Below are 13,497 nucleotides of genomic sequence, written 5' to 3'. Positions count from 1 at the left end.
GTTCAAATGGCATTTATGAAGTTATCCACAGTCTACCAATCCCTTTCTTCTCTATGCTGCTGTAGCACTTTTCACTCCCTTTAATATAATACTTGCCACCATATACCCTAGCTTCTGGTTCACCTATCTGCTCTTCCACTAGCCAGTGAGGTATTTGTGGACACATTCAAAAGACTTAACTAATGTTTTTTGAGAAGCTATTAAGTGCCAAATGCAGTATGAGGTGCTAGAGTTGTAAAGGTGAAAATATACTTCCTGCCCTCAAGGAACTTACAAGCTCATACTATGACAAACACGCAAGCAATTATTTGTCACAACTGTTCTATGAAAGTGTTATTTGTGGTACAGCAGGAGAAGCAGGGGAAAGAATAACTAAGTTTAACTGAGGGAGTGGGGAAGATTTCACAAAGGCAGCAATGGTTCACCTGGATTAGGAGGGGGTCTCTAATTGATCAAGCACCGAATAAATGATTTTTAAAAAATAAGCAGGCATTCCAGAGGCATGGAAAAAGCATGACAGGACAACAGAGCATGATGTGTATAAGGATATAGAGATAGTTAGTACTGTTGAAACATAAAGTGAAAAAGACCAGCATGAAAAGTTTCCAAAATTTTACAAATTCAACTTTTCCCTACTCTACTAGCAAGGACTTTGACATATAACAGAAGAACACATGGATGTCATCATCACAGAGCAGATAAAGGTAAAGAAAACACATGCCGTTTTTGCCTGCATGACAGCTTTCTATTTATCCTAGAAACTCGACCGACTTTATCTTACACAATTTCAGTATTGCTGGGTCAGCTAAAGATGAGGATCTCTAGAGTCACGATTTGCCTTATCTGTAATACTTCTCTGATAATCATATGTCTAGAGATATGAGCAAAACTTAATACTGAGGACAGAATAAGGGTATTAGTTCTAGTTCCCGCTAGGCCCTGACTCATCAGGATTTCACTAGCTTTAGAAAAAGAATCCAGTAAATGAAGGAAACTAACACAACAAAACTTGTAAGTGTGTGAGATGAGATCATCTGCCCTACTCTATCTGTACTGGACACATAGTCCATGCAGTTCCATGAAAATGGCATCTGTCATTCCTGTAGTGAGAAATAGAAAGGGAAAAACAATGCTCCTCGGCCACATCGACTTGGATACTAAAGAACAGCAGCGGTACTGCACCTTTGGTCCTCGAGGCTTGGCAGTTTTGCCCATCAACTTTTCGTCATCAATTTCACATTGTTCCAGAAGATCCAAAATATCTTCCTCCTGAAAAAGACATTTAATTAAAATTGTGATAATTAATGAACTCCAGAAGTTTTCTGAATTCATCAATTTCCATAAAAATAGTGTACAAGGATTCCTAAAACTGCCAAAAAAAAATGTATACATGACTTGTATTCATCTTTTGTTATCAGTATATATTATTACAATTTTGATACAGTTTTTTTCCTTTCTTAAAATGTGTATACCTTTTTTTGGCACCCTTTGTATTTAATGAAGATTGCTCAGATCAAATGAGTAATAAAGGGTCATGACAAACTTTCTTGAAGAAATTTTAACTAAAATCTGACAAAGTAAATAATACATAGCCGAAATCTATTATGTATTATCATAAACAAATTTATCCTTATATTCTTCCACACTATTAAAATCTTAGAGGAAAATAAGTCAATAATGAGCCTGTTGGAGACACTTTAAAATTTCTAAAAATCACTCTAATTTTCCAGACCACAATTTTATGAATCATTTCTATATTGATTAGTGCAAAATAATATTACAACTTCAGACAGAAAACTGATGATTGGCCTAATAGTTAACAATCTAGTATTAGTATTTGGTTAATGGGCACAATTTAATAAAAACACTTTCAAAACTTTAACTACTACACAAGAGTACCTTCAGAACCATATGTAAAGTTTCATTCTATAGGCTTAATACCTTCTTTTATCCTCTTCTAGAGTCATTTTGAAATCAAAGGGAAAACTTATAAATACATAACTTCCAAATGAATGTTGAGCAAATCAGAGCAGTAGGAGTGTAATAGCTATAATGAAAGAACCAAATGTTTCATTGAGCTGTTTATTCAACCAATAAAAACATTGCATCTGAACTTACATGATTTATATTTCAGTGCCTCTTTAAAAAGATTTCTGAAGAAGCTAGAAACCTCATTGTGCAATGGAAATTTATAAAATAAGTTACTCTTCATATCAATGTAGGTAAGCTTAGATATTAAAATACAACTAGAAATCTCACTGTGCAATGGAAATTTATAAGTTACTCATCATACCTATGTAGGAAAGTTTAGCTATTAAAATACCAAAAGACTCTTGTTATAAAGTTTGATTAAATAATAACACTACAATGAATTCTAAGGCACAAAATAGTTAAAAAGAAACCCATGGACTTCTGCTTCTGTTTAGGAGAAAGGAGGTCATAATAAACAATACTTTCATCATAACAGCTACAAAAAGACAGGTAAACTAGGTAATCGTATTTTTAAGACATCAGAAAACTGCGGATAAATGTATTATAAGGGAACTAAATACCAAAGAGGGAAAAGTTCTTCCTAGGTTGGCAGAGATGAGAGGCCCACTTTTTACACTGGGGTCATTTGTCAAGTCTGGACAAAGACTGGGCAAAGATCAGATCTAGAACAGGCAGAGATTCTGCTGAGATAAAGAGAATCCAATGGAGTTTTCTATGGTCATATGGTCATGTGAGCTAGTGTGACATCTAGAGGAGCCCCACAAAGCTGGTTCTGTTCACCTGGGTCTCTCTGATAGCAATTTGAGAGAGTAGAAAATGATGGAGGATGGAGGCATGGATTGGAAAGCCAGAAATAATTCTCTGTAGTCATCCAGTTCTTATATACCAAGAGAGAAGGAGGCCTGTAACATACACTGACTAGACTTCACCCTCAAGGCATTTGAAACCAGAGGCAAACTAAACTACTGTAACTCAGCCTGGACCCAGTTCAACATTTCTTATTTTATTTTTTGATTGAAATATATTTGACATATAACATTGTGTTAAGGCGTACAACATAATGATTTGATACATTTATATGCTCATAGTGTAGTACAATTGCCATTGTAGGGATAGTTCGCTCCTCTATCAATAATTATCAAGTTCTATAATTCTTGTTTCTTTTTTGAGGTTAGAATAATTAAAATCTAGTCTCTTTGCAAGTTTAATGACTATAATACAACATCATTGTCTATATTCAGTATAATGTGCACTAGATCTCTAGGACTTATTTACTACTAGTGGCAAGTTTGGAACCTTAAATAACATCTCTTATTACCCCACTCAGCTACCCAGCCTGTGACAACCATGATTTTCCTCTGTTTTTAAGAGTTTGGCTTTTTTAAATTCCACATATAAGTAACATTATACAGTATTTGTCTTTCTCGGATTTGTCTCACTTAGTGTGATGTCCTCAAGATCCATCCATGTTGTCGCAAACGGCAGGATTTCCTTCTCATTACAAAACAATATTGCATTGTGTGTATATAGCAAATCATTTATATCCATTTTTCCATTGACAGGCACCTAGGTGGTTGTTTTCCACAGTGGCTGAACCAATTTACATTCCACCATGAATGTACAAGGGTTCCTTTTCTTCTACAACCTTTCCAATACTTGTCACTCGTCTTTTTGATAATAGCCATCCTAACAAGTGTAAAATGATATCTCATTGTGGTTTTGATTTCCATTTCCCTGATGATCAGTGATGTAGAGCATCTTTTCATATACCTGTTGGCCATTTGGATGTCTTCTTTGGAAAAATGTCTATTTTTTTTCTCTGCCCGCTTTTTAATCAGATGTGTTTTTTGTTGCTGTTATTGAGTTGTATGAATTCTTTACATATTTGGCTATTAATTCATTATTCCACATATGGTTTGCAAAAATATCTCATTCTATAGGTTCAATTGATGTGTCTATGTGTCCAAAAGAATAAACAAAGGGAGCAAAAACAAAAAAAAAAGAATAATAAACACAGGGATAAATAGAGAAAAAAGAGCAAGAGACAGACATAAACCCAACTATACCAGTAATTGTGTAAAATGATTAAAAGACACACAGACTGGATTTTAAAACAAATATGATCCAGTTATATGCTATTTACCAGAAATATAAATATAAGATCATAGATGACTTGAAAATAAATGGATAGATGGATAAAATATGACATTCAAACAGTAAGTGTAAGAAACTAGGGTGGCTATATTAATCATACAGAGTAAAGTTTACGACAATAAGTATTACCCAAGAGAAAGATAAACATTTCATAAGCATGAAATAGAAAAGGTGAATTTATTAAGAAGACACCCTCATAACTTCAAAGTATATGAAACAAAAATTGACAGAATTAAATCCACAATCATAGTTGGAAGTTTTAGCAAATCTCTCTCAGTAACTGCTACATCCAGTAGGCCAAAATAAAATTAAATTAAAAAGATACAGAATATTTGAATAATACTAGCCAAATTTACTTAAATGACATATAAATCTCTGTAACTAACACCTGTACTATACACATTATTTCTATGTAGACTTATAACATTCACTAAAATAAGTACTATATTGAAACATAAAGCAAATCTCAATTCATTTTACTAGTTTGCAATCCGAATATGTTTTCTAACACCAATCAACTAAACTGGAAATCCCTAACAAAAATAAAAGTACAAAATTTTAACATATGGCAATTAAGCAACAAACTTCTAAACGTCAAAAGGGAAATTTGGAAGAAAAGAGCATTGGGGTATATACTACGTTCCTTCTGCTTCCATCTCTTAGGTCTAGACAGTTTGAAAGTGCCTTATAACCTTCTGTTGCAGATCTGAGTGAAAAGACCATATTCATCATGACTTTTGAATCACTCAGTATAATAGGATACTGGGGGTGTATCACTGTAGAGAGGTGACAAGTAATGTAAAGTACAAACAATTCTAACAGGTCCACAAAAGTTATTTGCCCAAGGGGACATTAGTAAGCACAATGCAAGCAGAGGCATCATTAGCACTTGCACACTGGGCTTGTCCTCTTGAAATTCTCCCTTTTGGAACCCCGAGCTACCATATTAAGAGATCTAGCTATCCTACTGAGAGAATATGTACCGTGTTTCCCCGAAACTAAGCCCCCGTTAAGATCGTCAGCCAGACAGACGCATTTAGTATGTTATGCCAATGTTCCAGAAGATGACATGACTGTATTTGAATAAATGCAGATTGTTGTACATGAAAAAATAAAACATCCCCTGAAAAGATACCCTAATGAGTCTATTGGAGCAAATATTAATACAAGACCCAGTCTTATTTTCAGGGAAATAAAGTAAAGAGAAAGAGCCACCCAGCTAACTCCCCAGATGTTCCAGCTATCTCAACTGAGGCACCAGACACGTAAATTGAAGCTGTCTTGGATTGCCAGCCTCAGCTGACCTTTCAGATAAATATTCACTCCAATCAAGAGGAGTAGACAAACCACTCAAGTGAGCCTAGCCAATAATGTAGAAGAATGAACAAATAAATGAAGTGGTTTATTATGCTGCAATAGATAACTGATAGACCTTTTATAAGGTAACTGATTACTGTGTGTGTGTGTGTGTGTGTGTGTGTGTGTGTGTAGGGAGGTGCTTGTGTGCATGTGTGTGTGTGTTTTCATTACTTCTAATATGCCAGGTCTATGCACTATCAGGAAAAAAAAATACTGTATAATGTTAGTTACAACACAAATAATGACAGCATCACCAACCACTTGGTAAGTTCGATGGAGTTTTTTTTATTCAGTTACATATATCTATATCTGTTATAAGACATGCTTATTACAATTAATTGATGTTGCAACATAGTATCAACATTCTCTACCGAATAATTTGTCCTGTTAGAGAACATCTTATTTTTGAAATCACTTGGTTAGTTATAAAATGTTACCAACTGTTAAAAGGGAAGGGATGTGCATCTTAAAAGTAAAATATTTTTATAAGTGGGACTAAGGTAGGTTGTTTTTAAAGACATAGTTTTTTGCTTAATTCATTTTTCTCTTTATAAACACTTATTTGTTTACCTTCATCCTTTTCAAAGGATTGTTCAGTTCTCGCTGGAATGAAGCTGCTCTTCCTGAAAGGAAGGTCTGAAAGGCAGCAGCCAACAAATTTTCATACTTTTCAAGTAGTGTTTTATCTTCAGGAGGATAAATTCGTCTACAATAAAATCAGATACACCAACTTGTTTAAAAAAAATCTGTCTACAATAAAATCAGATAAACCAACTTGTTCAAAAAAAGCTATTATAGTGTAAGAGTTAAGGTCAACTCCTAGATAATCTTTGACCACCTACTCTGCCAGTAACTTTACTGTGTGCTAGAAACAAACACGAATAGAAAAGATGGTGAGTTTTCACCTGTCATACATGCAAATTAAAGTTTAGCTAGAGAATTATTATTGAACCATGCAGTTCCAGAAGATGTAGTATAAGGATTTGGTTGGAGGGAGGAGGTTGGGAAATAATTGCAATTGTGCATATTGGAGAAATATAGATCTTTATGGGAGACAGTTTAGGTGATACAGGATAACTTGGAAGTCTAGGATTTAGTGTGGTTACTGAGGTATACCACAATGCAGAGATTAATCCTGATAATCTTTTTGGGGGGTGGAGGAATCAGCCCCTCCAGTAGAGAGAATTAAGTAGAGGCAGGGTAATAGGAAATGTGTTCTCATCACTGTTGCTGATGGTGTTAAGGCAAGGAAGGAATGTCTTACCATGAACACAAGAAGCTCTGTGGCCCCTAATCCCCCTAATTCTGCTGAGTTAATGTCAAAGCTTGGAGAAGAGGCAGTCTTTCTATGAACAAGAGGAGCTTAAGGAGTCCCCTTTTATCCTGTCAAAGCTGATACTATGTGTGTGTGTGTTGGGGGGGGGGGGTCAGTTCAGTACAGGCCACACTCTTCCTATTGTCTCAGACCTGCCTACTACAAACATTTTCATTATTTGCCTGAATCCTGACACATCTGAGTTTAAAACAAAGAATAGCAACCACTTTGAACTGACAAAGAATACCACATTACTAAAATACCACATTATAAAATGAGGTCACAAGAAAATATTAGGTTTAAAAGACTTCACACAACCACCCTTGAGACTGGCTAGCAGCTCGCCCAAGTCTGAACCACCTACTTGCTGACGATGTTTTCATTCTGGAAAGATATTCAATGGAAAGCACATTCTCAGAGTGAAATAAACAGTGCCTGAAAGAAGTCTAAGAGGTTAAAAAATATCGACTAATTGTTTTGACACTTCACTTATACAGTCTATAAAAAAAAGGAAGCACAGTTACCTATAATTTCCCATATGTCGATTTTCATGTTCTTCTTTAGAGATCTGCTTTCGTACTTGAGCAAGTCTCTCTTTCTAGAAATGAAGAAATTTTACAAAGAAAATCTGAATAATGAATTATGCAACTCAAATTGCATGTGTGTTGTCAAAATTTTCATACCAATTCTTCTTTCCGCCTCTCCAACTGATGTCTCTGCTGTTCCCAGTCTGAGGAGCCTGGTAAGAGCCTTTTTATTGAATTTTGACCATAAAGCCTCCTTTGAGCCTCAGCTTTTTGTTTGGCCAAGTTTCTCCTTTTATCACTGGTTCTAAAATATAAAACACAAGACCATATTCTAGAATTCAAATAAGCTCTGATCTTACCTTGTGAGGAGAAATAACAGGAGACAGAGAGGATAGGAATCAATGATTATTACATTATAAATTCACATACATTATATTTATCTAATGGCTTATCAAATATAGTAAATAGAAGTTCTGAAGGTAACAGGATAAAATGGAAACAGTTTAGCAACTTACTAGCTACTAGCTGTACAACCTAGGGTCAATTACCTGCTGAGTCTATTAAACAATGACAATGTTTCCCTCCTACAGTTCTTAAAAAGATTAACTTGTGGTAACATTAACAAGTCCTTAATAAATGTTGGTTCCTTTCTCCTACTCCAACCAATTCCATTTATATTTAAGAATTCGCACTTACACTGACCACTCTTTAGTGTATCTTCAATTCTGCTGAAATACTAGCCTAACCATCATTATTTATTTGAAAACATCTGTATAGTCCTTCTCATTTTTGCCCAATCATGAAAATTTAGTTACAGCTGTCTGACTTTCATAGGAAAAGTCCTGTTGTGAGATAGATTTCCTTTGAACTTGTTTCCTCTGTCTTCCCTACCATGTAGTTGGTGCAATCAGTAGAGAATTGTTCAATGAGTACAGTTTCAGTTTTGCACAATGAAAAAAGTTCTGGAGAAGGATGATGGTGATGGTTGCAAGACTATGTACATGTACTTAATGCCACTGAATTGCACCCTTAAAAACAGTTAAGATAGTAAATTTTATGTTAAGTATATTTTACCAAAATTTTTAAAAATGAGATGACGTTCACCGGAGGGACAAAGCTAAACGTACATTTAAATGAGAATACATGCACAACCATGAAGATGTGAAAGAGCACCACACAAGCGTTATTAGAAAAATTAATTCCATGGCAGGGAAAAGAACAAAAAGTGATCAGATGGGCGAGACATGCAAGGGCCAGATCAATCACGGTCTTATACATAACCTAAAGATCCAAATGCCTCGATGCAATGTTTAACGTTTATCTGATAGTATGGTAATAATGTGATGAGAATATCAGAGTTCATAATATCTCTTCAAAGCTGGCATCTCTCAGGGCTCTGCCCAGGCCCCTCTTTACTTTTCAATATATACACTCCAACTGTGCGCTCTCATCCATTAGATTCAAGGGCAATCTGTACATGGATGCCAGTCAAAAGATATCTCTATCTTCTGGAGCCCTGGATATCAACTTTCCCATTTAACCACTCTGCCTGGGTGTCAAAGTACCTCCAAATTAGCATGTTTAAAACCGAATTGTCTCTCTTTCTACCTTCCCCCATCACTCCTCTGAACCTGTTTCTCACCTAAAAATTTTATGTAAATAAATGATGTATTGTCAAAAAAGTCATCCAACTCAGAAATCTAGGCATCGTTGGAGACATTGAATTCCCAGCACCTGCTGCAATGGTGGCGGACACTCAGTAAACATTTGTTAAATGACTTGCAGAGCAACAGAGTGGATGCTGCAAAATAGGGTAGAGGTTAGTGCTAGAAGAAGAAAGGAAACCAGTAACATAATCCAGGAGAGAAATGAGAAGTCCTTAAACTTGGAGACACTAAAAATTTAGGTGTTAGTCAGTCATACATTGACAGAATTCTGTTGATTCATAATAAAAGAAGGAGTTAAAGATAACTCCCAGGTTTCTAGCCTGGACACTTATGTGGATGGTTCTGCCATTAACTCACAAAGCAAAGAAGGACAGAAAACCAGGTTTGAGTGATTATAATTGTATGTACTTTTCTATGAGCATATAGTGTCCCTCTTAATAACCGTACTACTGAAAAAGAGGAAATTTTACTCATTTTTGTATCTCTAGCTTCTAATACAATATACGCTAAGAATGTACATTAAATATATGACTATATTTAGCCCTTGTAGGTTGGAGGTAACTCATATTCTTAGAAAAAAGAGAGAAACCCAACAAGAGGAATATGATTGAAGGAGAGGATAATTCAAGTTTGACCATATTGAATTTAAAGTGTCATCAGGACATTTATCCTTTCATTCATGTACTTACTTCCTCATTAGCCAGGTCACTCTCACTACTTATTTACTGAGCCCCTATTAGCCCAGAAGCACCCAGTGTACATGGTCAGCAGAGAGCTGCAAATACAAGACTGGAGCTCCGGAGTGGGACAGAGCTATTGACAGGAGCTCCGATACGCACCTCACTACACACAGGTGCAGATTCGGGACTCTAGCTTCTGACTCACAAATGATGCCACAAAAATGGATGAGACTGACACAGAAGGTAAGAGGACTGGGGTAAGAACACAGTGAAAAATGACACGTAGGGGCAAGAAAGTAAGTAAAATCATAGGAGAAGACAGAGGAATGCTCAAAGTTAAGTGAACTCAGAGAACTCACAGGCGGCCAGTGACAATACAGTTCCAATGGCAGGGTACTGTTAAATGCTACAAACACCAACATACCTGTAGCCAATGAACTAGTTCTAAATAAGGGCCAGGTAATCTAATCTAATTAACAAATAGAGTATTTCAGACCCACAGAATTCATGGGACTATGACTATCTTTTCTAGACTCTATTTTAAGAATTCTGTATAATATTTATTGAGAAGAAAAGATTCTTCTTATTAATCCATGCATACTCCGACTATACAAGATCGGATTTTCTTTTTATTATTAAAAAAATGTGTTTTACATATTACTATTTTACTATTTATTATTATTTTTACTTATTATTCTTTTACCTGTTCTGCACATAGCTCCATTTGTGCCCTCTTGTCTCTGAAGACACCAAGCCTAATATATCAGAAAATTATTTTAATTTGAACTCAAATTATATTGTGCCATCTAAATACAAAGCAGATCAATTCTGACCCCTTGATATAAGATTCTGTTTTCCCAGGGGTCGTGATGGAATACCCTAAGCAATCTTCACTCTTTTCGGGTTTTCTTGAGATGAAAAGTATATATTTACAAAATGAACTTTGATGTATATATGAAGCCATACTATAAGTAAAGCATTGTATTAAAAATTGTGTAGAATACCAACGTATATACTCCTTGAATTCAAGAAGCTTAAATCAAATCAAAAAAGAAAAATCAGCCAAGTCCCAGTAAAACAGCACAGAGCATAAGAGAGTAAACAAAGTGATAAGCCATGTATTATACAAACTATATTTCCTCTTGGAGCTCAAAGAAAGAAAAGATTAACTTGGGCTAGAAGGAAAATATCATAAGAGACAGGATTTGAGTGATAGGCAGTAAAGGAAAGGCATTCAGGGTAAGTAATAAAAGAAACTATCAGTGAAAAGGGTTCAGATATATGAGAAAAATAATGAGATTATCAGCTTAACTAAAACAGTTTGAGTTGGAGAGAAATAGCAAATTAAGATAGAAAAGCTAAGGTTTTTGATGGGGATTGAATTAAATCTGTATATTGCTTTGGGTAATATGGCCATTTTAACTATGTTGATTCTTCCAAGCCATGAGCACGGAATGTCTTTCCATTTCTTTGTGTCTTCTTCAATTTCTTTAAAAAATGTCTTATAGTTTTCAGCATATAGGTCCTTCACATCCTTGGTTAAGTTTATGCCTAGGTATTTTATTCTTTTTGCTGCAATTGCAAAAGGAATTGTTTTTTGTATTTATTTTTCTGAGATTTCATTGTTAGTATATAGAAATGCAATGGACTTTTGTACGTTGATTTTCTAGCCAGCAACTTTACTGTATTTGTTGATTGTTTCTAATAGCTTTTTGGTGGGGTCTTTAGGGTTTTCTATATAAAGCATCATGTCATCTGCAAAGAGTGATAATTTAACTTCTTCATTCCAAATTTGGATGACTTTTATTTCTTTCTCTTGCCTGATTGCTCTGGCAAGGACTTCCAACACTATGTTGAAAAGCAGACATGCTAGGGGACAGCCCTGTCATGTTCCTGAACGTAGAGCAAAATCCCAATGGCATTGTTTAAAGAAATAGAACAAAAAATCATCAGATTTGTTTGGAACTACAAAAAACCCCGAATAGCCAAAGCAATCTTAAGAAAAAAGAACAATACTAGAGGTATCACACTGCCTGACTTTAGCTTGTACTACAGGGCTACAATAATCAAAACAGCATGGTACTTGGCAGAAAAACAGACACATAAACCAATGGAACAGAATTGAGAATGAAGAAATAAAACCACATAAATACGGACAGATAATTTTTGACAAAGCTAAAAACATACAATGGAGGAAAGACAGCCTCTTCAATAAATGGTGCTGGGAGAATTGGATAGCCACGTGCAAAAGAATGAAACTGGACTGCTATCTGTCACCATGTACCAAAATTAATTCCAAACGGATCAAAGACTTAAGCATAAGACCTGACACAATAAACTGCATAGAAGAAAACATAGGTACTAAACTTATGGACCTTGGGTTCAAAGAGCATTTTATGAATTTGACTCCAAAGGCAATGGAAGTAAAAGCTAAAATAAATGAATGGGATATGAAACTTAAAAGCTTCTGCACAGCAAAAGAAACCATTGACAAAATAAAGAGGCAACCAACTGAATGGGAGATTTTTGCAAACAGTGCCTCCGATAAGGGGCTAGCATCCAAAATATACAAGGAACTCATGAAACTCAACAACAAAAAAACAAACAACCCAATTGCAAAATGGACAGAGGACCTGAAGAGACATTTCTCCAAAAAGGACATACAAATGGCAAATAGACATATGAAAAAATGCTCAACATCACTAATCATCAGAGAAATGCAAATAAAAACCACAATGAGATTTCACGTCACCCCAGTCAGAATGGCTATCATCAACAAGACAAACAGTAACAAGTGTTGGAGAGGCTGTGGAGAAAAAGACACCCTCATACACTGTTGGTGGGAATGCAGACTGGTGCAGCTGCTATGGAAGGCAGTGTGGAGGTTCCTCAAAAAATTACGAATAGAATTACCATATGACCCAGAAATCCCTCTCCTGGGTATCTACCCAAAAAATCTGAAAACATTTATACATAGACACGTTTGCTCCAATGTTCATTGCAGCTTTGTTTACGGTGGCCAAAACATGGAAACAACCAAAATGTCCTTCCACAGATGAATGGATAAAGAAGTTATGGTATATATACACTATGGAATACTATTCGGCAGTAAGAAAAGATGATATAGGAACATTTGTGACAACATGGATGGATCTTGAGAGTATAATGCTAAGCTAAATAAGTCAGACAGAAAAAGCAGAGAACCATACGATTTCACTGATATGTGGTATATAAACCAAAAACAACAAAAGAACAAGACAAACAAATGAGAAACAAAAGCTCATAGACACAGACAATAGTTTAGTGGTTACCAGAGGGTAAGGGAGGTGGGGGTGGTAGATGAGGGTAAAGGGGATCAAATATGTGGTGATGGAAGGAGAACTGACTCTGTGTGGTGAACACACAATGGGATTTATAGATGATGTAATACAGAATTGTACACCTGAAATCTATGTAATTTTACAAACAATTGTCACCCCAACAAATTAAAAAAGAAAAGCTAAGATTAAGTCATATTATAAAGGAGCTTAAGACTAAGTATAGGCAATAGAAATTCATTTAGGTTCTTGAGTAGAAAGATAACACAAATGGAAAAAACAAACATTGCAATAGTTTGAGTAAAATAAATATAAATAGGAATTTCTAGAATCATGGAACAATTTATTCTATCCAAAATGAAAGTTATTCATGTGAAAATTAACCCAATAACATTTAATAAACAGGCAAGAATTTTCCTAGTGTTCTTAGATCCTGCTTATGTTCTCATGATGTGCCCATCCCATACCTAGCCACAGTAAAACACA

General features: G+C 35.3%; 1 protein-coding gene across 2 annotated transcripts in view; it reads right to left on the bottom strand.

Annotated features, from left to right (window-relative positions):
* Window positions 1–13,497, bottom strand: part of TTLL7 (tubulin tyrosine ligase like 7) — a 123,324-nt gene that overhangs the window by 36,275 nt on the left and 73,552 nt on the right. For both annotated transcript variants that reach the window (XM_081056559.1, XM_081056560.1), the window contains 4 exons: window positions 7,504–7,651; window positions 7,345–7,418; window positions 6,076–6,211; window positions 1,183–1,269 (listed from right to left, as the gene is read on the bottom strand). In XM_081056559.1, coding sequence (XP_080912685.1) covers window positions 1,183–1,269; window positions 6,076–6,211; window positions 7,345–7,418; window positions 7,504–7,651 — 445 coding nt within the window. The remainder of the gene's footprint in view (window positions 1–1,182; window positions 1,270–6,075; window positions 6,212–7,344; window positions 7,419–7,503; window positions 7,652–13,497) is intronic.

Source organism: Rhinolophus hipposideros, assembly GCF_964194185.1.
Source record: "Rhinolophus hipposideros genome assembly, chromosome: 8".
NCBI classification, from domain to species: domain Eukaryota; kingdom Metazoa; phylum Chordata; class Mammalia; order Chiroptera; family Rhinolophidae; genus Rhinolophus; species Rhinolophus hipposideros.
Note: the sequence above shows the minus strand (reverse complement) of the source record. Positions and strands in the feature narration are given on the sequence as shown.